Raw genomic sequence first — 25,136 nt, 5'->3', positions numbered from 1 at the left:
AAGTGCAGGGTTATGGACAGTTTTCAGACCTGGGGTTATTAAAGAGACCACGCTGGCAGTCTGGGGCTCATTCTCCCCATTCATGCTTCCATCACTATCGGTCTCACTCTGGCTACTCACCCTCAAGTTCGCATCATTATGAGAGGAGGCACCAGCTCCTTCAGAAGCTCCACTAACACTATCACTGCCATTGTTCACTGGTACACTTACTTGGCAGGCTTTAACCTGATGTGCATTGGCTGACGAAGGAGAATCACTGTGCCTGTTGACTTCAGGTGGTGGAGGAGATCCGGCCGCGTTGGCATCACTGAGTGGGACCGCTATTGTGGATGGAGGCGGCCTCCCAGGACAACCTGGATGCCAGGCCGTCACACCCTCCTCCCTGTACCTGGGACACTGCCTCCTGGGTGGGGAGGTGAGGCTGTTGATTTCAGGCGATCAAGGCGACCCCACAGTGTTGCTGTTGGCATCACTGAGTGGGACCGCTATTGTGGGTGGAGGCGGCCTCCCAGGACAACCTGGGTGCCAGGCCGTCACACCCTTCTTCCTGCACCTGGGACACTGCCTCCCAGGTGGGGGGGCCTGCTCTCTCCCCTCCCGAGAGGCAGCTTCCTTGGTGGGGCAGCTCCTCGTGCTATGCATTCCTGCAGATGCCGCAGGTGGCTGTCTTGTGACACTATTTCGCCACATGATTGACCCCGAAGCAGTTGTAGCACACCACAGGGGGAGGAGTCTGCCGACTGATGTTACTAGGGGTACCATACATGCCGAAGAAGCGGTACTCCTCAGGAGGTGGTTCCTTCCTTTCCAAACAATGATGATCTTACTAAGTTGTGCACCATCCTTATAAAGTCTTCTTGCTCTGTGGACGCCCCGAAGTGACAGAGCGCCACTGGGGGGAATAACCTTGGGGAAGTGGGTGACAAGGTATTCCTTCATTTTTTGGGGTCGGACAGGTTCATCTCGCTTAAGAGATGTAGTGAGCCGACCTTTCCATCAATGAAGCGTTGGATAGCATCCGTCTCCTCTCGGCCTACATAAACAAAACTAGGGGTGCTACCTGGCATGACAACATTCAGTGTAGTCGTGCAATATTCCTCATTCAGGGCTCTCAACCACTTAATCTTCATCAAATTGGTTGTGCTCTCATGGAAGGCAAGGCGTATGTAGTTAGCCCGGGGAGCAATGGGAGGGATGCACCTATTGGCTCTACTCTGCTTCCTTCCATGGGTCCTCATTTTGCGTTTCGGCTGACGAGTCTTAAACTTCTGAAAGCCAGCTTCAGTGTCGTCATGACTGTCCTCATCATCTCCTTCGTTTCCTTCGTCAGGAACATCAGCAGAGCGCCGCTCGGCGTCGACTCCTGCCATGGTTCAATTTAAATGGAATCTAGGTCTTATACACTGGGGCAGAGAGGTGATATGTAGGCCAGCAGTGTCCTTGAGTAACACTGATAGGAGTTACACCCAATATTCACCAACTCACTTGTTAAATTCCTGTTCCCACCAGCCCAGTATAACCACCGTAGTCACGTGAAACACCACATGAAGTCATTAACACGTGTGATAAGTGTGTGGGGTACGAGTTATTTGGGTTCGCACTCAGGATGGGATGGAGAAAGGAAACTCACAATGTGCTCTCTGTATACATATTGTATTGGATGTACAGTGCAGCTTGGTGCTGGGAAGTGGCAGCGTGGTTACAAGCGTGATGTAGAGAGAGCTGGTTGGTGAGGGTGCTCAGAGGAGGACCAGCTTGTGGGTCGCCATGCTCGCCGGCGGGAGCGAGGGCCGCCAGGCAGGAGCGGAGGTGGTGTAGCTTGCTGCGGCTGCAGCTAGAAGAAGAGAGGTCACCACGAGGTCAGGTCTTTTATAGCGGAGGTAAGCGTGGCTTAATAGTTGACCTCCGTCATGTAAGGCGGCGCTGGTTGACCTAGACCACGAGGCATATACTGGTGAATTCGCGGGGTCGGCTACTCAGCGACAAACAACGTTTGTAGGGGAGGAATCCACTACAAGTGCCAACCATCAGCGGTGGGAGGGGGGGGCGTAATGTTGGGAGTCACAGAGCCGGGGCCCGGGAGTAGGCTTCACGGGCACCAGGGCACTGTGGATGCCAGAAGCTGTCACATTGATTACTACACTACACCCACAAATACCACTTTACACATGGTCATAGCTCACTGACACTGATGTGAAGTAGATGCTTTTCATACTCCAAGCACCTAGAGTTGCCGAGTAACAAGTGTTTGTAATACAAGTGCTCAGCTGTTGAAATATTAATATTCATTCATGATTTTAAAAAAGTACTGAACAAATAATGATTTAATTTGCAATTTTTCGTCTGATCATTGGTAAACATAATGTTGTAGATGTTGAAAAACTATAACATGCAACTGTGGTACTGGAGGCCGAGCAAGGAGTTTGTTTACTGTTACAGCTTAGTGGTTGACGGTGCTGCTGTTGCTGTTGCTGTGATTGTCAAGATTTTAAGGAACAGCGCAAGAAAATACCTCGTACAGTTTTATAAATGACTCCTTTGCAGTCGTGCCATCCGTTCAAGTGGTAAGGATTACATGTAAGATCATTCTATTGTAGTTTTCCTAATTGTGTGTTATACTGTGCTGTTATTGTGTATACTACTGCATTGTTAATTGTTCTTATTCCTGTTCACAAAAGTACAATACAGTGCTTCGGTAATAGCAATAACCTTAGTAACAGGTAAATTAGCAGATTAAGGTAGAAGTATTGGAGTGAAATTTATTGTTACCACGTAATTTCATGGAATTGTTAATATGTAGAGCTGCATATAGATTTACTTTGTAATATTTTACCGAAATATTCACTAGTTTTAATGAGTGTGAGTTTAGTAAATGTGTCATGTAGAAGTTCGAGTGTTTGTTTAACTTGTTTTTTATTATTATTATTTGATTAGTAACTGATTCGTACAAATACCAGAGTGTAAATAACCTTTTAATAGCTTTTTTGGGGCTGACCATGATTAAATCAACTTAATTTTCATCACTGTTTGAATACTGTATCTGCTTATTCTGTGCAAATGCTGAACTAGGGTGAACTTATGTGGAAATTTTACTGAATAAATGTCTACCTGTTAATCTAATGATACTGTATATGAGAAAAGACCTGCAAGTTTGAGTAAAATTGCAGTTTCAGCCTCAACTACTGTTTGGCCATAAATTTTTGTTTTTCCCGTGGTATTCGGTTTGATTCATGTAAATTTGACCTCATTTCCATCACAAATGAGAGGTTACTGAGCTATCACCCCTCCCCCAATCCTCTTCAACAGTATTGAGGGATCCGTAGGAAATCAGGATTTTGGGTGGGGGAGAGCAAAACGGAAGCTAATAGGCAGCTAACCTAACCTTACTTAACCTAACGCAACTTAACCTGGTAAATTTGCAGGTTCAGCCTCAATTACTGTTCGACTATAAAAAAAAAATTCCCATGGTATTTGGTCTGATTCGTACGAATTTGACTTTCATTTCCATTGCAAATGAGTGGTTACTGAGTTATCAGTAAAATGCTCTAACTGAGTTGGGGCTGAAACTACAATAATACCTAAGTTTTAGTGCTGGAAATGTGACAGATGTGTTAAGTAAAAGCATCACTTTAGATGTTAAAATGCAAGTGTTAAGGTTGGTCAAAGCTGGAGCTATGACCAGCATTAACCCTTTAAGGAATGTGTTGCACCTAGGTATTGTGTTCAGCTGAGAGAAACTCCTGCCACTCTAGAAGCTAACAAAGTGTTGAAGGTCATTAGTTATTTTTCAAACGTAATTTTATTGAAGTGTTTATTTGACCGGGATTCCTGGTCAAATAACCATCGGCTATTTGACCCGGACCCTTAGGGATTGTGTATGATTTCATTATGATTTTAATAGAGATTCTTGTCAGGATACAGGGTGGGGGGGGCGGTCTGGACCCCCTCTTTTCATCACAAAATTACAATACTTTTTCTTGAATGCAGTATTGTACTCAGGCATTTTTGTACAGTATAGTAAAAAGTAATTGCTATTGCTGGGTGGGCTTCCTGCACTCGCCATGTTCCCCCACCTGCAGCTGGATCCGCCCCTGGGATGGCTGTGGGTATTACACCATTATGTAAATGTTGAATAGCTTATCACTATCTTCCTAAATCATTTTCTTATACTCCGAGATGTCCCACTTCTCTCCTGGACATACAGTATATAATGTAGGTTAGGTTAAGTTAATTTAGGTCAGACCAACAGTTTCTGGGGTTTACACCCGCTACCTAAACAGTATTATAACTGTTAAACGTTCAGGTGTTGGTTTTCTTAACAAATTGATTAGAATTTAATCTGATTTCATCTTCCTTGTATCCTTAATTTTGCATGTATTATTTCTACATGATAATTTGTTCTAATAGTTTGAAATTGTCAATACAGTATATAAAATAATATGTAGAATTTTCTATGACCAGAAGTACTTAGATTTGATTCAAATCCCGGTCAAATAACCAGTGGTTATTCGGCCGGATACCGTCAAATATCTCCTGCCTAATTTTATAGTAAAGAAGAATTGATGTCATTGAGCATTAAATGTCACCTTATTGTTATTGTAAGATCATTCTTGCATCCTTTAGAAACTCGTACTGTTTTCCTGCACATATTTGTTTATTTTTACTGAAGAATGCAGCAAGCCATTGTATTTTACAGTATACTGTACCCCACCCCATACGTATATACAGTACTTTATCTTCTTCGTCACTGATTGGCTCGTTAGCTGCTTTGACAGTTGATCACATCTCTGTTATGCACTGTTGGCAAGTACTGGGCATGTACCAGCCCGAGAATGTATCTGTACCTGTGCCAGTATTGGTCAATTCTGGTCTTGAATGAGATCACACTTGTGGCCTCACACCATCATACTGTATATTCTGCATTTGGTGTGACAAAATATGTTCAAAAAACAGTTAATGATTTCTAAAGACGTTTGCATGATGAATTGGTTTTGTATAATGTGGTTTTCAGTACTGTATTGTATAATGATTATACTGTACAGTATTATGAAAATTGTTATATAGCTTGTGAAGGAAGAATTGCTGTTACAGTACTCTATACCAGTATGAATCTATTTCAGGCATATCATAACTTCCAGAGCTCCTAGACAACTCCTCTATGAAATTAAGAATTCTTGCCGGAACTTATCTTCTGCTCAAGTGACAACAGCATTGCGGCCATTCTACTTCCTCGTCCACCCAGATCTCTTTGGTCAACACCCAAGAGCTCAACATGTTAACGATGCTTCCCTTAAGTTGCTTAACAGTCACCTTGATTCTCTCATCAATCATGAGAAACCAAGGCCTGTCAGTCTACAGTTCTATATCAAAAATAAGAAAATGCAAGGTAGGAAAGTTTACAAACACAACTTTTATTCTTGACAGTATGGATAAGATTTTTAAACTTTGGACAGCTTATGGTGTGTCTTCCTCTACTGCCCTTGTAAGAGGTTCCTTCAGTCATTACTAATGATCTCTGTGGCATCTGTTATGCTGTTGGTGAATCTCTTACAAACTGTTGGGGGTTCTTTAATCTTTCTAAATTAAAGTGACTTAGTAATATATGTATTCTCTATCACAGTAATTTGTATATCTTGGACACATATAATTTTCTGATATCATAATGTGGTGCTTCACAAGGGACATAACAATGGGTCTTCTTGGGTGCCTTCATGAGACTGTTGGTTCAGGCTGTTGGTAGTTTTGTTCCGTCTTTTCCACAGTCTGAAAGTAGTCAAGTGGCACAGTGCTATCAACATTCTCATTAATTTTAATAATGTTTTAGAATCACTAAGGGAAGCCTTTAAGTGTCTTGACTGAATTGTTCACTGTCTGCCTCACATTTAACTCACAATAACCTGCCTTCTCAGTATAGTTCACTGTTGTCTCTTGAGTCACATTACCAAGCATGACTGAAGAGTAGTGTGGCACTTAACACATGTGTTCACTTATTTAGAACATCAGCTATCAGACCTCTAACAGACCCCTCCATAATAGCCAGCAACTTGTCGATAATTTTTAGGGAACTTCTCACCAAGTATTCTTTGATATTTTTAATTAATTTAAATTACAGGTAGCCTGAACACAGTAGCATTGAACTTGAATAAACCTTCAGCTCGAGACATCGTGCACCGTATTCTCAATGAATTTGACCTTCCCACCAAATATGTGGACAACCTTCCAGAGTCACTGCACGAACCAGACAGGAAGATAAAGTGGCATCAACCATTTCATGGTGGCTCAAGCACCTTTAACCCTGAGGATGAGCTGTATTCAGCCAGACTGAGGGAAAATCTGTAGTAAGAATTTTTTTATTCAACGACTGTACTGCATAATATTAGTTAAGAACCCCACTTAGTGAGAAATGTCAGTTTATGATTGAATAAATCATTGTACACAGTGTAAGAGGTATACTGCATAAAAAAGAGTGATACTATAAAAGGAAATTTTCAATAATTTCCCCTTCATTTTTTAAATACAGTATTTCTTACTAGGAGTGCACTGTATTAGGGGTTATACAATCATCAGGTGAAATAAGTTAGGGGTGTCTAATCTTTACATAATCCCAAAACAAAGTCAGAATGTCTTTTGACTGAATTGTTGACTTATTGCTACAGTTCATGGCTGATCAAGAACATGGGGGAGGCCGAGAGAAGATTAGCCGTCAGTGAGCCTATTCGCCAAGATATCGTGAGACTCCGCCACAGTTTGATAGAGGAACTGAATCTGAGTCAGCTCTCCTGGCAACGAGGTCTTGGCACGACACACTTGCGAGGCTGCCTTCAGGGTCTCAAGGCACTCACCATGCACCATCAGGAGATTAAGGAAATTTTGCAAGGTGAGTGAAGAGTTTCTGACATGTGCTGAGGAGTCTTTAAGTTAAAGAGGCTGATCAGTGGTGAAGAGTCTGAGTTAAGAGGCTAAAGCCCAGAGTTTTAATAACCCTTTGAGAGGAGGGTGTGGTGGTAAAAGTAACTAATTCCATTATTATAAGTTAATTTTACTGCCACACCTCTCTGTCAAACACAGTAGTGCAGTGTCCTTCGTGACTCAAATATTTAAAAGTCTGGTTGTATACACGATGACCCCCGTCACCGGAAGAGGTTGATTAAAACTCTGGGTGTAAAATGCTGATTAGTGGTGAAGGGTTTGAGTTAAGAGGCTGAGAGGCTGATTTGTGGTAAAGAGTTTGGGTTAAGAAACTGATCAGTGGTGAAGAGTATAAAGTAAAAACAAATTTTTGATATAACTGATTCTCTTCATCAGTAGAAGTGTATTCAGCAGGAGATATATACAGTATAAAATAAACTAAAGGCTGTAATTATCACCAGGTCGGGCTGTCCACTTTGGGAATGAGACGGGTGTGAGTTTGGAAGGACATGTCGTTCTTAGTACTTCAGAAGTCCGTAACCAGTGGCTGAAGGTTGGTCATTTAACTCTTAGGCCCCGGGTGATGTTCCAGAACGTCCGCCTATTTTCCCACCAATTTTTTATTGATTTATTTTTATTTATGTATTTATTTTTTTTTTTTTTTTTTTTTGAAGTAGATTTTTTTTTATCGATTTATCCCCGTAGGGGGGTGGGGGTGTACTGCCAGCAACACCCTAACCCGAGGTTTAAGGTTAATACTGAAATTAATTTTTCCCCTAACCTGTGTGATGGTATAGTTAGGTTAGAATACCTCTTATGGGAAACAGGAATAGGTTTGAACAAACATGTTTATATGCTATGCTTTGTAAAATTTTCGAGGTGTGCTGTAAGTCTGATCTGTTCTCACAATACAGGGTGCTTACTAGGGGACTAACATTTAATTTTGTCCCTTCTTTCTGGTCAAGTTGCCTTCTTCACCAGGCACACTTACAGTACCTGGTGTGTGGCTGGTGGTGTTAATGTCTATATTTGCTGTGTGGATATACCTGTACTGTACGTGAACCCACATATAAATTTTATTCCCTATGGTTCAAATGTTTTGCTTGTATGATGCACCTTACTCCTTATAGTATTGAGCACTGGTGTGGGGTTTAGTGTATACAGTATAGTAATCTGTTTTTTTATGATAATAATCATGATAATATGCTAAACAAATTAGAATTAAAGGAAACTTCCATTTTGGAGGTTGAAGGAGGTAAGCAATAATGATCATCTCACCTTTGGAGTGGTTGAATCTGCATGAAGTACTGTATTTTATGTTAAATTTTCATGAATACAGTATTGGATTATCAAAGGGAATTTGACTGCCAGTTAACTTTAGATTGGATAATTCACTGGAGGCAGTGAAGTCATTAATCTGTTTCCTCAAGGAGTCCCGGCTACCTCCTCCTGTTTCCCAGGTTACACAATCTGGAGGGGAACATGGGTAGTTCCCTTTCACACCACCTGGAACTTATGGTATACTGTATTTGTCTTCTTCCTCCATCTCTTGAGTTGCTTCATCCAAACATGAAGCCGTAATTTTGTGTTTGACATTCAGAAGAACACCCCAAAAAAAATTATTCCTCCTCACTGCTTGCCTCCAGACTACCATTTTTGGATTAACCACCTCAGTTCCAACTCCCTCCAGCAGCCCCTATAGGAAGGGACCATTAGGCACACAATCCAGGCTCAGCTACAGAATTGAATTTCAGGATCACAAGAGATGAATAGATGAGTTACACCTACAGTAATTTTGATACAGTATTTGGTGACTTATACACTGGCCATGTAATTGACTACAGCAGATGGCTGTGGAAGGTCACTTTATAAATTAGAATGTTATTTGTACAGTATATTTCTTTTATTTAGAATAAAAAAGATTATTGCTTCTCAGTTTAGGATGATAAATTATTAAGTGAAAAAATAATATACTTGTTATTTTGTGAAATTTGTGTTGAATAAGTTTTATTACAAGTCATATATGTTTATAGGTTATATGCAAACTACCTGAGGAGGATTCTATGATACAGCGCATACCTGACATGCAGAGAGCAGTTTCAAATGCTTTAAGAGAAATTCAAGTCACTCATCGGTAAGACTGGTCTTCTACTGTAGAAATTAGTTTCAGGAATCAGGAAATTGAAGTGAAGCATGAGAACCTTGAGATGAGTTTTATAGTTAAAAAGCCTCTTGTGTGACTTACAATGCATACTGTTGTCAATCACCTCTTGTACAGAGCCTGCCAGTGCCCAAAGAATGTGCAGTATAGTATGTGACAACAGGACATTATACTGATGGACAACGATATACTATAGTACAAACAATGACTGAATTGCATCCTACCCAACCTGCTGAGTCTGATTGAATCTGATGGTCATCTCAGGGATATGTTTGCTATTGCTCCTCAGTTATCATATAGAGTACAGTATACCAATATAGAGTATAGCAAATATATGTTCTTACTGGTATCATATTGTAAGGTTTATCATCATGTATTGCTGGTGCTGCCAAGTCTGGGTTAGCAGGCTAGAAGTGGCAAGCCTTAACACTGGATTATGTAAATTGCATCTCACAAACACTCTACCTTTCTCCATGTATTTTGTGATGTGTTTATTTGTGAGGACTGGGACTTGCCCCAGGTGGGTTGTTTGGGGTGAGTCGGTATGTGAGCAAAGGATGACCATGTGCAAGCAAATGTTGAAGCAACACTGCTGGTTTTGGCAGACCTGCATTTTACATTCATCAATTTTGTTCCTGGAGAGTTTAACACGCTTACAGTTGTTAGTAATTGGCTAATCATTGGTAAACTCTTCAAGAGGCTTATCAGTTAATTTGAATAGGCTGTGGTAGGTCAGTGAGTGCATTTTTTATATGAGTAAACTTTGAACTCCTCTGTATCATCTGAACCTAAGTTACTTTCCAACCCAACCATATTTTGTGTAAGTACTGTAATGGTGGTTCATTACAGTGGTAGTTAGCATGTGTCTCACCACTGTAGTCATGGGTTTAAATCCCCTGGTGGAAAGTTAGAAAAGTGTTAACCAGTGTGACTCTACCAAAACATCTCAGGTTTTCTTCAGGCACGTACTGTACTCCAGTGTTGTCCTTCACTAACACTGGACAATGAAGGTCATAACAAAGAACAGGCTCACTGCCTGACTGGTTAGTAAGTTGAGAAGTGGAAATAATAAATAAAAGATAAATGACAGGGAACCGGCCTTGTTTGCTCAGGAGACTTAAGTTTCGTCTGTGTTTCGGATAATAGAAGGTCCTCATTGGGTGCCTTGTTTAGTATGTGTTCGGTGTTACTCTTATTATTGTGGTTATATGACAAAGCTATTTTGGCCACTAAACAATTATATTTCTTAATCACCATTCTAAAACTGAGATGTTTTAAGGGTTTGGAAATGAGCTTTTCATTACGTATGAACAGTGTGGCACTTAGTGCAGGTCAATTGAATTTTAGTGTGATGTCAATGGCAGGTTTTGCCCAGGAGGTGTTTGGCAGCTTTGTCTTACAGGTAACTCACCTCACTCATCCCTTTGACCATCTATAAGGATTCAATCCTTGCTCTTTATTTTCATCAGAGAAAGTTTTAGAAATTTGGATACAGTATTTTTCCACTTATAAAGACATAAATTTGTTTTTATGGCAAAGTCTTTTTGGAAGTTCTCTATTTTTAAATAAATGAAGTTAATTTCTGTGTTGTCCTATGAAGTCATCTCATTTCATTGATTATTAAAGGATAATAAACATTTCTCATATAATAGCAAATTTATGAGAATGTTGGAGTAAGTTGCATCATTATAGGAGTTTCTTGTACTTGATCTCATGAGAAATGAAAAGTGGAAATTTATAAATACCTTTTTGCCTGCAGAAAGTATCAACCATTTGTGTTAGTGGAACATTACATTCAGCATCTGAGACGTCTAGTCACATCACTTGGAGATTATCGAGGCCGTGAAGGTTTTCCAAAGTCTTGGCCGGAAAAACTGTCTTCTTTACAACTTGTGGTTGAGTCGTGAGTACCTAAAGCACTTTTAATTGATATGTGATATAATATACTACATTGGCTATTCAATTTATTTAATTCAAACTCGGTAAACAATTCTAAAAAAAATCAGTGAATTGGTTGATTAATTGTACTGCTTACTGTTGTGTGTGTGTGTTTTTTTTTTTAATCTTTTTTTCTGCCATAAGACAATGTGTGTATTTTGTGATATGAGTTGATTTAAATATATTCATTTTAGGGCTGCTGGTCCACTCATGTTGTCTCCAACTGGCCAGATATTAGCACCATCTTCCTGCCCTCCATGGCTGCTAGTCAACTTTATTACAGAAAATATGGATCAGGCAGAGAAGATGATTGCTGAGTATGAAAGGTGTGTGGAATATAAAATTGGGGACATTTCTGTTTGATATACAGTACTGTAGATAGATGGTTTTATCAGGGAATTTTAAAGAACAACGTTTTTGGCAAAATAGAGTTTTGATGAAAGTAATAATAAAAAACTGTTTCAGTACAGTACCAGTATACAGTTTTTGTGAAGGGGGAATCTTGTGGAATATACGACTATTTGAACTGTAAAAGTTTATCATAAGAGTTTTCTTAAGAGAGAACATTTCTGAAAAAGATGATGACATTAGCTGGAAATGTCAAGTTGAATGAAAAATCTGTTATTGTACAATGGTTCCCCACAAATATATACTTCTCATAATTATGTTCCACAAATATTTGGCAAATTATAATTTACTTTTTTCTAATTATTTACAATGGCTTCATAAAATTTTGACTTGCATCAGGAATTAATCCACCTAAATACATTGCACATTATATACACACTTGGACACAGAGGCAAATACCTCTTGTCCGTGTGTCTACATCTGACCAGTTGCCATACTCTCTCTATCATACAGTTGCCTGCTATACTTATTGCCCATCATCTGCCTTGATTTGTAACATGGCATCTCCTTCTTCCCAAAAACATCAAGTTGATATTACAGGAAACCTGAGAAGAAGCAGCGGTAGAGGTGTGTGTTCCTGAATATTCATAAAAAGCTTAAAATGTTGAACACTTTGTAAAGACTGGCTTTACCAGTGTGCCATTGCCTGGCTGTACAGGGTTATTGAGATTTATGAAATACATGATGGAGAATGAAGCTTTACTGTACATTATTTAAAGTAGTTTACTGTTAGGTATTGGGGGAAGCTGTAAGCATGTTTGAGCTAATTTACCTTAGCCCTTATTTCCCATAAGAAGTTAACTTTGCTTATTTACGCTTGACATTGTCATACCACGCCTCAAAGATTTGCGGGGCCCACTGTACTCTTCTCTACTCTACTTGTTTTTATCATAGAATCTGTTAGGTAATTTAAGTCACTTTATACAGATAAATTGACCTAAGATAAAATAGTTACTGACTTAAATTAATATCAATGACAAATACATTTTCATGATTGACCTAAACCAAGCTTGAAATGGTCTGGTTGTTTAGAAAAATCATTATAGCACATTAATTGTGGTGATGTTTCATTATATCTCTTCTTATATTAATGCACATTATTTACTCAAGTACAACACAGTAATTATATGAGAATTGTGTTGAAGCTAATGATAACGTTAGTTGTGACTGTGTTTCTCTTGCCACTTCAGTATTCGTGACCAAGAAAAGGATTTATATGAAAAGTGCAAAGAAGATCTTGGACTAGAATTCTTGGAGAAAGATGACTCAGTTATGCCAAACATGATGATAGAGTGCCTGGAGCGTCTACTGGACTCTGGCTACCGTCTGTCTCCGCTCTTGTCAGGTGCACGTATCTGGATCACACATTACTACGCTGTTATGGTGGACGGTGAAGTGTGTATCCCCTGGAACTGGGACCAGGAAAAATTTTGAATTTCTTCTGCTCAGGTTTATCATAAGTACAGTATTAATGGTAACATTAACTTATTTTTTCCAATGATGTTGCTGTATTTTCTGCACAGTCTGGTTGCAAATAGGACTTACTTCCAGTAGGATACCTTGTCTTTTAATTCATAAGTTTCTGTAAATATAAACAAAATTTTAAATTGAAATTAAAAATTTAATAAATAGTTGAGGCAGAAAGTTTCACTAAAGAATTTATGAAAATGCATTTCTTGCCTGAACGCAGCTATTGCTTATATACGAATGGTTTACATAGGAGATAGAATACATCACAGACACACACAAACCCTTCCCTTGACCCAAACAAAGGATGCTTTCTCAGAAAAAGCTCATTTACAGCAAATTCATTTAGAGCAATCCTAGTTTTCTGTAGTAACTAAGGTGTACATTCCAGACCCCTTCTCCAAACCCAGTACAGTATCCTTACTAAGACATCAGCAAAAAAGTGATGTATTGTATTGTAGTTTATTTTAGGAATATGAAACTATTCTATAATGTATCCTGTACTGTACACGAATATACAAGTAGTGTACTGTACTCACCAGTTATAGGCTAAAGTTCTGCACACACTAAGACATAACAGTGTAGTGGAGCTCTACATGTTGATGTGAGGAGAAAGTGTAGGGTTGGCTTGGTTGTCATCAGGTAGTGGCATGTCTTATTTATTGAAGATAAGGGCTGCTTCACTGAGTTGCATGGTGGCATTCTTCAGCACCTGTGGGCTATCAAAGGCAACAGTCGGGGTGTTGCTTGATGTGGTGAAATTACGGCCAGTTGGAGTTGGGGGAAAGAAGACCTTGAAAAAGTGAGTTAAAGTGCTATACACTGTTTCACTTTATAGATATCATTTTACTGTAGTTATTCATAGTCTTCACAAGTCCTCTAAAGTCATGAAAATACTCCATTAACAGGAACTTCCAAACACCATGTACTGTATACTGTATATCAAATTTTTATTGGTAAAGGGTAAATCCTTTGCCTTATTTACACCAAACTTATTTAAACTGTGGGAGGTGTGTGTGTGTATGTATGTACGTATGTATAAGTACTTTACTTCACATTTGTATGACTAGCTAATTATTTTGTTTATTATAGAACACATTGAATGCTTCCCTAGTCATCACTTCCATTTAGTTATTGGAAGTCCAAACATGTATTCTCTCTTAAGAGTGTTCCACTGATCCATACAAAAAACTTTCTCATGGACAGTGCTAAGGATCCCTCATTTGTTCTTTACCATGACTTTTCCAGTGTTTCATCCAAGAAATTTTCCCCCATAAGCAAATGGAAAAAAATTTCCATTGTTCTTAAAAAACAATCATTAGTCTATCGTAAGAAATTCCTTATTGGTCCATCTTAAGAATTACCCATTGGTCTTCCCCAGTAGGTGCCATTATTAAACTCCAGTAACCTTTCATTGGTTTTCCTGATAAGCAATTTACCAGCTAACAGAAGTGCTTAATCTTTTCCTTTTTTATCACATTAAAAGTATCCATCTACCCTGTATTTGTATATCAACTTTTTATTTCTCTATTAATCATACCTCATTATTTATCATTAATTTGGTTTCCTATATTCATCACCCTGAACCTTCCAGTAATCTTCCTGCTGCAAATCAATGGCTCAGAAGCCGTTTTCCACCATAAGTGCTCACAGTACACAAAGGAATCCTCTCTTCTTTTGTTTTCCCAGTGATCAGTCAAACTCTCATAAGTCTGCCTGAAACATTTTTCATCAGAAATCTCATGAGTTGTGTTCACTTAAGGATGGTAATGAAAAAGAATCACCTGAAAATTAACCTCCCAAGCTTATTTCACCTTAAGATTAACCACCCTAAGGCTAACTTAACCTGACCTAATGCTAACCTAACCTGACATAGCCTTACATAACTTAACTTAAAAAAACCTAATCTATGACTTAACCTAACCCCCCCCCTCCCCCCTTAGGTAGTGCTAAGGTGTTTAATCATCAGGGAAAATTAGCTTGGGTGGGGGTCTAATCAGTAGAACGTTGTTTTGTAGTATGACTGTATCTCCAAGTAATCACCTGCTCTTTATTTTTTCACCCCTAACCCCATCACTACAGGGACGCCGCTTTTCATGTTTTACTTGGCTAACGACAGTTGATTTCATTCAACACAGAAAGACCCCCGTACACAAGGGGTTAAAGTGGGTTTCCATTGAAAAATCTTTTATCTTTGCTTACCATGCACACCTACATATTTTTTGCCCTTGCTTATAATGTACTTCTAGTGTAAACTTACAATGTTATTTATAATTCTTTTAGTTTGTTGTGTTAAAAGTTTGTCTTATCTACTTGAGTCAGATTTCTAAGTCATTATCTTCGTATGGCGTCATTCATGTGTAAATTTATTCATTCACATATACAGGGTGTTCCCAAAAAAGTTATGCACTCTGCCTTACAGATTTTTGTGGAGATCATGGGAATGCCTGTAGCTGTACAATATACTGTACAGTATTAAAACAGCAACATTGTCCTCACCTGTTAATGTGCAAGATATCCCACAATTGAGGACAATGTTGCTTTTATAATATAATCTTTCACGTGATCTCCATAAAAATCTGTAAGGCAGCATGTAATTATTTTTATTTTTTTTAGACACCCTATGTTCTCATCATTTACTGTTTTCAGATATGTGTATGATTTCTGTGTACAGTCAACCCTCACTTTACGCGGTTAATACAACCCACAGGGTACCGCGGAAAGTGAGAAACGCGTAAAGTGAACAACATAACATATGGGATTAATTGAAATAGACCGGGCCGACCCCCAAACTCCACTTTTTGACGACACACAACTATGTTGTAGTAAAAATTTTATCTTAACTTTATGATGGTATGCACACACAATTAATATAGAAGAGGTTAGGTTAGGAAAAATAAAGGTTAAGTTAGGAAAAATAAAGGTTAGGTAAGGAAAACTAAAAGTTAGGTTTAACACTTAAGTTAGTAGAAGAGATGGGTCGGCATACGGGGATGGGGGCTGGTTCCGAGGCAGAGGGCAGGCTACTGGCCCTCAGGTGAGTCACCATCACTGTCATCCACACTTGTCAGGGCCTCCCTGACAAATCCCTCAAAGTCATCTTCACTGTCTCTACCTCTGTCACTATCACTGGTTTGGGCTGGCTGTGGTGGGTTGCGGGCGAAGAACTCTGTTATGCTTTGCTGACGGCTGGTGTTTATGTTGTCGTAATAAACCTTGATGTAGGGCTCCATCGTCTGCAACAGCTGGGTAGTGAAGATTTCATACCTGTTTGCGTCAGGGTCGTCGGAAAGGAGGAGCTTGACTTTCTCGATACACTCGATGGCACCCCTAACATTACTATGGGATAAGCGGTGTTCTTCTTGGGATGACGCACCACCTGCCTCTTCACTGACGTCATCATCATCTACCATCTCGTCGGTAGTCACATCAGGATCCCTTATCACCTCCAGGATGTCGTCGTTGGTGGTCTCGGAGAAGCCTGCAGCTGTAACACTCTGCGCAGCTTCTCTGGCAAGGTCCACTGCTACTGCAACAGTCTGAACCTCACCAGTCACAGATTGACTCTGCCTAACGGCTGGAATGCCTTGCAACACATGTCTCCATGCGTGACGAACAGTTGCTACAGACAGCTGATCCCATGCCTCCACCAAGAAGTCCACAGCTTTCTTGATGTTGAATATTCTCCAGAATTGTTTGAAAAGTATTTTTTGCTCTGCCAACTGATGATCCTCATCTTCTTCGCTCTTGCTATCGGTGGTGGTGTCACTCAGGTTACGCAACTCTTCCCTGGTGTTGGTGTAGTCGTTCAGGAGCTTGAATTTTTTAGTAGAGAATGCAGCTTTTACATTACAGATTAACTCTTGGTCCATGGGCTGTAATATAGACGTAGTGTTGGGAGGAAGGAAGACCACTTTTACGTTGGGGTGACGATCTAACAGTAGAGGCGAGTGTCCTGGTGCGTTGTCCAGCAGCAACAAAATCTTGAATGGCACATTCTGTTGCTCACAGAATTTCTTTACATCGGGAACGAAACAGTCATCAAACCAGGAGAGGGACAGTGTAGAGAACATCCACACCTTACGTGCGGTCAGCCAGTGGACATTTAGCTTGGTCATGTCCATGCTTTTGTAGGCGTGCGGCTTGCGTGCTGTGTGGATCACCAATAACTTGAGCTTACAGGTACCGGAGGCATTGGTGGTAAACAGGACGGTGATGCGCTCCTTCTGCAACTTCCGGCCCCGAATCTTCCTGGCATTCTTCACAACGAAGGTCTTGGAAGGTAGCTTTTTCCAAAAAAGACCAGATTCGTCCATGTTAAACACCTGGTCGTCGGTGTACTGTCCTTCCTCCATAATCTCACGTAAAAACGGAGGAAATTCCCTAGCCGTAACACGGTCAGCACTAGCTTCTTCACCACCAATGTTGATATTGGTGATCTTGTTCCTCATCTTAAACCTCTGTAACCACCCAGAGGAAGCATTAAAGGGTTTGGGCTCTGTAATTTCCATCTTTCGTGACACTGCAGCATACAGTTCACGTGCGTGCTCCTTAACAGAGCGCGTGTCAACCGCCATGTTCCGTCGCGCCTAACGCACCAAGTAGCTCACAAGTAATTTTTCCGTCTTGAGAAGCACCTGGTTGTGGAAATACCTGATCATAGAAGCACCTGTAGACTTTGTGATCTTCATGTGCTCCTTTATCTTGGCTGCATCCTTCTTTATCGTCCGGATCGTAGATTCGTTCACACCATCCTGGTGCGCCAAATCAACCTGTCTTGTTCCTTTCTCCAACTCTTGGATGATCTTGTACTTCACCTCGTAGCTTAAGGAACGTCGTGTCTTCTTTGGCTTAGGGCGGCTGGGTCCAGGCAAGGAAAGGTTTCTCTCTGGGGGCGGTGGTCCGGCGGAAGCCATTTTACAGAACAATGGATGCACGATTACACGGTGTGGCCTGGAGGGATGAAACTGCCGCGGCTAGGTCAAGCGTCGTCTTTCCTCCCTCCCTCCCTCCCTCCCCCGGGTGGACACGTCATATTACTTTAAACCAATTACAGCTAGCAGCAGAGGGAGGTAGGGATGCATGGCCAATCACAGTCCGATACGTCATATGATGTCACTGATAACGCAACAGAGACATGCACTGCGCAACCTTACCGCGGGGACGGGAGCAGGCGGGAGGGGCGAATCTAAAAATAGCGTCGAGCCGGACACTCCACGTAAAGGGGTACACGCACTGCGGAATGTGAGCATCCCGGGTTTCGGCCGGGTACCGTGGAAACGCGGAATGTGGGACCGAGTAAAGTGAGGGTTGACTGTACATTCCCTTACAATATAGCATTTTCTATTTGCTCATTGAAGAGAAAAAAACTCCTGTTGAAGTTGTCCTAAAATCATTCCAGCAGTCTTTAGGAACTATTACCTAACTTTACTTTACTGTTCTGTAGATTGGTGACATTTAGATATCATACCTGATGTCCCAAACTTGAATTGCAAAATAAAAAATGTCGATGTTGAGGCTTCTTAGTACAAGGAAACGGTCAGAATAGGTATTACATTGAACCAAATTTTAATGAAGATTCTGTACAGTATATAGAACTGTGATATAGTTAAGGTCATTCACAATTTTAGCCTTATGGATTACCTGAAGATTCCCCGCCCGTTAAACTTCAGGCTAAAGCAGAAGGGCGACTCTTCAGGTGAGCACTTAGTGGGTTAATCTTCAGGTAACCTCATAAAAGCTAAAAATTGTGAATGGTCTCGGTCCCCAGCTTGACTACATCACTGGTATAGAAAATAGATTTACTCAAATAGCCAAAGCAAGTATATTCTCGTAGTCTTTGCGTAGTTTACTGTAAATTTATCATAAAAATGATCACATATAGAAGTTTGTCCATCACTTGTCTACTGTTTAAACTACCAAACTGATTTACGGTCTTTCAAGACATTACTGCCTGGTTGTGGAAATGTATTGTAACTGAGAAACATGGAAAGATTTCTGTGTGCTTCCCCATTTTAAATATCTATAGTGACAGTGTATAGTACAGTAAACCCTTGCCATTCATGAGGGTTAGGTTCCAAGAAATGGCGTGAATTGGCAAAACCGCGAATAGCTACTTATATAATACCTTAGTGCACTAATATATACCTATACTGCTTATGAGAAACTTAGTCACCAGTACTTACACTTGTATGTGAAAATTTGGAGCTTGATAAGTGGTGCACTGTACATAGGGAGACACCTGGTTACTGAAGCATAGGGGGATCATCAGGATCACTGTTGGAAGAAGGTGATGCAGTGGTGGTTGGTGGAGAGGCGTGCGACTGGGAGGTGGTGCGTGGCCGGGAGGTGTGTAGTGAGGTGGCGGGTCACTGGGAGGAGGAGGGTGGAGCAGTGGCGGTAGTAGCTGGTTTTTTCTTGAAAAAACTCATGATTGGTAGTTGTTTCTTTTTTGCATTGAGGTCTTCAAACATTTCCTGGGAGGGAAACAATACCTGGTTGATTCCTTGGACCATCTTAAGGTTCCGTTCTAAGGAAGGGTCGTGGTCAACAATGAAATCAGTTACCATCTTTACTTGTTGAAATAGTTCACCAAATTTGTCCAAGCCCCAACCTTCTTGTTGCAATTCCATAGTTTCTTCTTCATCATCTTCCTCCGCACTTTTTACCAACTCTTCCAAATCCTCTTCTGTCAGTTCCTCTCCGTGCTCATCAATCAGTTTTTTCACATCTTCAGCAACATGTCCACAAACCCCTCACCACCCAACTGATGTGCAACACTCACAATGTCATTCACATCCTTTACTATGGACGGAAATCCCTGTAAGTTATTCACACACTCAAGCCAAAAGGTGTGCCAACAAGCATTCACTGTCTCTGGTTTGAGTTCATTGAATGTTTCACTGATTTTGGTAATGCAGCCCACAATGCTGTACTCCTTCCGACACTTGCTAACATCTAGGTCAGGGTCTGCGTCCATGGCACTACGGATACGACCAAACGAGCGGCGTGTGTAATATGCCTTGAAGGTGTGTATTACACCCTGATCGAGAGGCTGAATAAGAGCAAGTGGTGTTAGGGAGTAGGAACACCACCTCTACACCTGGATGGCTAAATTGCAAACTTTCTGGGTGGTCTGGTGCATTGTCTATCAGTCATAACACCTTGAATTCCATCTTCTTGGAAGCAAGGTATTGTTCCACTTCCAGGACGAAGCATTTATGGAACCAATCCAGGAATGCTTGTACAATGTACAGTTGCCCATGCCTTTTTGTTTGACTGCCAAAATATTGGCAAAAGGTTCTTGTTTTTCCCTTTAAAGCCCTAGGGTTTGCTGAGTGGTAAAGCAAGCCAAGTTTGATCATGTGGCCAGCTACACTGCCACAGAAGATGAGTGTCACTCTGTCCTTGGCTGTCTTGAACCCAGGGGCATGCCTCTCCTGCTTGTTTATGTAGGTTCTACAAGGTATTTTCTTCCAGTATAGACCAGATTCATCAGCATTAAACACTTGCTCTGGTCTATAACCTTTTTCTTCTATTATTTACTTTAACTTGACAGGAAATGTATATGCGGCCCTGTGGTCAGCTGATGCCCCCCCCCCCACGAAATCTTCACATTATGGAGAGAGAATCCTTTCTTAAAATTCTCAAACCAACCTTTACTGGTACTAAAAGTTGGTTCAGTAGCCGCACTAGCCACTTCACCACCTGTTGACTCGTAAAATGAGCATAAAGACTTTTAGCTTTCTCACGAATCACGTTGCTGTCGATCTGAACATTTTTGCAGTGCTGGTCCTCAGTCCAAATATTCAGTACTTTCTCAGTTTTCACTATGTTCTTGTAACAAACAACCTGTGCCACCTTAGCACTTGCAGGAGCACTTACTTGAACAGTATCACTAATTACTTGTTCATTTTTCTTGATATACCGCACTGTGGATTCGTTCACACCAAACAACCGACCAACCACAGCAGCACTCATCCCCTCCTTTAACTTGTCTGATAATTAACTTTCTTCTTCAGGGTCATCACTGACTTATGCCTTTTACGTGTCACTCCACTAGCATCGCTAGCACTGACACTAGGCAGTCTTTTTTGAGGCCATTTTTTACATAGAAATACAAAAGTTTTGAGAGTAACAACACGAGATGCTAGGTCATGGGTACTGGGTGAGAGCAAACAGGAAGATTAGACGCCGCAGGTGCGTGGGGTGACTAGTTGCACTGCAGGGAAAGGCTCACAAGCTAACCACCAAAGCCGCCAGCTGCTTACTGCAAATCGTTGAAATCACAAAACTCAAACCCTCGAATGGCAAGGGTCTACTGCATAGAAATAGATGTATATATACAGTATTTTTTATAGAGAATATAGAATGTCAATACAGGTGATTACATATGCAACAAATATTATTCTTATGATAATAGTACAGTATTTCCCTGCCACAACATTTTTACAGGGTCATTTTTTTTTTTTTTTTTTGAGAACCCTAAATGTTTACAGTGTTTTTGGACGTGCAATAAACAGGAACCTAAACATCAGTAGGAATAAAAGTCTGATCATATCATTGCGTATAAAAAAATGACTGTATTTAAGTGTTACATCTTTGTAAATACAGTGAAGTTAAGTATAATGATCACCATTTTCCAGATTATTTCTTATGGACATTTTTCCCCACCATACAGCAAGGTGACTTATGCATGATTCACTTTTAGGTACATAACATTGTAAGTTTTGTCTACCTTTCAACTTCTCTGTGTGGGGTGTCATTACTCAATTATTCAAGCTCATCATATTTAGTCCCAGACTTATCTGTTTCTAAGTGCCTCTTGTTCACAGTGATGGTGGAACAGACAGATCCTGTGCCTCCATTTTTTTGTCTAAGGAAACAAAACTGTAAAATGTTTGTTTGGCTTTTTTCTTTCATTATGGATATGTATTCTTTGGACTAATAACATTCCTCAGTATACATCTATTGAATCAGAAGAGCATCTGGGAATACTCATGAAAAGCATGATGTGGTAAGAGTAAGAGGGAAGTATTTAGAGGTCAGGACCATCAGAGAAACCTATAGAATACACCCCCCCCCCCATATAATTCTGTCATCCATGTGTTATTTCCTTCTCACTTGGGTTTTCTCAAGTGTTGGAGCACCCTAGTTAGTGTTGCTTGTGTATAAACTTGAAATTTAGGTGTTCAATGAATCTGTTTCTCTTGTGTTTTAGACAAAAGAGAATATAAAATGTAGCTGATAGAACTATGGAGGACTGTAAATAGACCATAGTACTGTATTCATTGGTGTATGTGAATGACTGGAGAGTTTGGTATTGAGTTGTTCTTAGAGATGATGGGGGTAATGAGTGACAGCAAATGAAGGAATGTGTAATGATCAGAAATACTGTAAAAAAATTAAATTATGTATTTCATAGTAGTAAGTGAAAATAGAAAAAAATTACTTAAACTTATTTATTTTTGTTTTTTATTTTGGTGTGTGGTGACTTTTATCCCATGATGTTTATTTGTTTTTGGTCAAGAGAACTGTAGATAATCTGTGATGTCTTATTCTACTTTGTAATGGTGAATTGTTTTTAGTAGAAGACTATATCCTGTATCATAAGATTCATAAATTTAAAAAAGAAATTACTGTACAGGGTTTCAACTCTTTACATGAGAGGTTTAGGTTGCTAATTCATTGGATGTTGAGCACAAGGATAAAGTATACCTGTAGTTCTAGCTTTGTAGGGTAGTGACCACTGAACCATTACAGGGAGTATATTCGAGCTATAGCATTAATGCACTGACCAATACTGCTCAGCACTCCATTCATTTAATAGGAATGTATCAGTCATTAAAGTTGCAATAATATTCCTGTATGTTCTGTCCACAGTTTTTAGTTATACTATAGTAGTACAGTATATTAATGTATAGTATAGGACTGTTTAGTTTAGCAACATGTGCAGTACAGTGGTCCCTCGATTAACGAGCACAATTGGTTCCACAGAGTCAGTCGTTAACTGAATCTATTATTTCAATGGGATATTGGGTAATTGGTTCCAACTCACAGAAAAGTACATACAAAGTACTGTATACCGGTAATAGAATTAACAAAACATTAAATATAAACAAAATACAGTACTGTACCGTACAGTATACAAAAAAAAAACCAATAAAATATATTAACACTTAATTTGAGGTGCGTATGTAGAATTCCCGGAGGCTTTGTTTACATAGCGGCAGCGCAAACAGCTGATTGTAGACACAGTCGATGACGACATGCCATGTTCTTTACAGAGTGCATTGGTTCTAATGCCTTCGTATTTCTTAATTTCTGTACTGTATATTATCAATATGTTAACTAAATTTCAGAATGACCAATAATTTTAATATAAAAAATCCAAAAATATTCAAGAGCACAACTTTCTTGATATTTACTCCGCTGGAAACAAATGTAAACATCAAACCGATAACTGTATTGGTGGACTAGTCGATCAGCTGGTCAGCTCACTCGCGCATCAAAGCGTGTTTCTCGTAAGGCTGTCATTAATTGAAGTTGTACTCGTTAGTCGAACTGAAAATCCTTATGGGAGCTAAGTCGTTAACTGAAATCTCATAAATTGAACTGCTCGTTAGTCGAGGGACCACTGTATTGTATACTGTACTATATTTTATGTATTGTGTGTGCGTTGAGGTAATATATTGTTCATGAATTACTGTGGTATTAGTAAAAGTATTTAATTTGATATTATAAATTCTGGTGCTATGTACATAGATATTAAACACCCTGTACTGTATTAGGAATTCCTTGTTCCAAATTAATCATAATCTCTCGTGGCAAATTGATCATAAATGATAATTAGTGCAATTGACTGAACTTTAAGTTTTCTCTCATAAGTTCATCCTATTTTCGAAATGTAGAATGAAATATTACTTATATACAAGTAATATTTTTTTGTAATTTAGATTTGAAACTGGAAACTTTCCTTTGAGAAAATGTGTAAAATATGACCAGAGGACAGAATTAGACAAGCTTATTTTCAGGTTGATATGTTATATATTCTAGAATATAAATCGTTTTAAGAAACTGCCAGTCTAGACACATTGAGGGGAAGTACTGTACTGTGTTATGAATTGTTAGAAATTATATGATGAACACTGCTGGTGATTTTTAAAACATTACATACCTATTTTTATGATGTTTGTGACCATCAAGGCATATGGTATGTTTAGGTTTGTGACTGACTAGTATTCAAGGTTACTGTATCAATAAAGGTATTGATAATAAGTCTAAAAAAGTATTAGAAGTGAATTTTTTTTCAATGCTTCAAGAAAATATGTGGATATAGATTATATTCGTGCTTTGATTATTGCACTTCTTTGTGTTAATAAATCATAGATTGTGCCATTAATATATACTGTATTGTGATAGGCTGTGAGCATGATGTAGTTCAGTAAATGAATACAAAATTTGGATCACCTGAAGAATTTCCACACCAACTTATTTCACCTAAAGATTAATCACAATAACCTAACCTATCCTAACTTAACACTACTCTAACCTAACCTATCCTATCCTAACTTAATGCTAACCTAACTTATCCAAACTTAACACTACTCTATCCTAACCTAACTAAATGCTAACCTAACCTATCCAAACTCAATGCTAACCTAACCTATCCTAGCTTAACACTAACCTAACCTATCCTAGCTAAACACTAACCTAACCTACTACTAGCCTAAATTAACACTACTCTAACCTACCCTAAACTAACCTCACTGCATCATTGGATACCTTGAACCTGTCACCAGTTTCTCCGATCCTGTCCTCGGCTTCTTTCTCCCTTTTCCTTTTCTCTGATCTTGCTCTCCTGTCGACCATAGCCTTGAACTCATTGTCATTGACATCCTTATAATCACTATCTTCTTCCTGAGCACTGTCATCCACTGCCGACACTTTACACGACATCCTCTCCATCTCCTCCTTACTCTTTGACCTCATCTTCTCAGTTTTCCTCTCTTCCTCAGCCCTTTTCTTTGCCCTCTTCGCTTCCTTCTCCCTCTCTTCTTTCAGCTTGGCAGTCACAATTTTGTCAACGCCATCAATGCAGCCCTCCCTTCCCGGTTTCCTCTGGGCTGCCAGGAAGCTTTTCTCTCGTTCGTGCACTTTGCTGTCGTCTGCCACATCAAACAACTTCTCAGCTATATCCTCGAACCTCATCTTCAGCTTCCCGTTCTTCGTTTTCTTCCTTTTCTGTTTCTGT

The 25,136-nt window shown here is 39.7% G+C and overlaps 1 protein-coding gene across 2 annotated transcripts; it reads left to right on the top strand.

The window, feature by feature from the left end:
* Nucleotides 1-2,395: 2,395 nt before the first annotated feature.
* LOC121873306 (T-cell activation inhibitor, mitochondrial-like) lies at nt 2,396-15,666 on the top strand. Of its 2 annotated transcripts, none has more exons than XM_042376806.1 (9): nt 2,396-2,564; nt 5,121-5,386; nt 6,113-6,338; nt 6,657-6,877; nt 7,371-7,462; nt 8,943-9,043; nt 10,830-10,973; nt 11,203-11,334; nt 12,607-15,666. In XM_042376806.1, the coding sequence occupies exons 1-9, from the start codon at nt 2,530-2,532 to the stop codon at nt 12,848-12,850; spliced, it is 1,461 nt and encodes a 486-aa protein (XP_042232740.1). In that variant the 5' UTR covers nt 2,396-2,529; the 3' UTR covers nt 12,851-15,666. The 2 variants fall into 2 exon arrangements, with proteins under 2 accessions (XP_042232740.1, XP_042232741.1); XM_042376807.1 differs by having other exon boundaries at nt 2,396-2,577.
* Nucleotides 15,667-25,136: the final 9,470 nt, after the last annotated feature.

The sequence above is a fragment of the Homarus americanus genome, unplaced genomic scaffold (genome assembly GCF_018991925.1).
Source record: "Homarus americanus isolate GMGI-L3 unplaced genomic scaffold, GMGI_Hamer_2.0 scaffold32929, whole genome shotgun sequence".
In the NCBI taxonomy this organism is placed as follows: Eukaryota; Metazoa; Arthropoda; class Malacostraca; order Decapoda; family Nephropidae; genus Homarus; species Homarus americanus.
The sequence above is the reverse complement of the archived record's forward strand: the minus strand, read 5'-3'. Positions and strand labels throughout refer to the sequence as shown.

Coding starts and splice junctions, on each gene's coding strand:
- LOC121873306 (XM_042376806.1), top strand. CDS start 2,530: ATGACTCCTTTGCAGTCGTGCCATCCGTTCAAGTG. Junction 2,565..5,120: donor TCGTGCCATCCGTTCAAGTG/GTAAGGATTACA, acceptor AATCTATTTCAG/GCATATCATAACTTCCAGAG. Junction 11,335..12,606: donor ATGATTGCTGAGTATGAAAG/GTGTGTGGAATA, acceptor TTGCCACTTCAG/TATTCGTGACCAAGAAAAGG.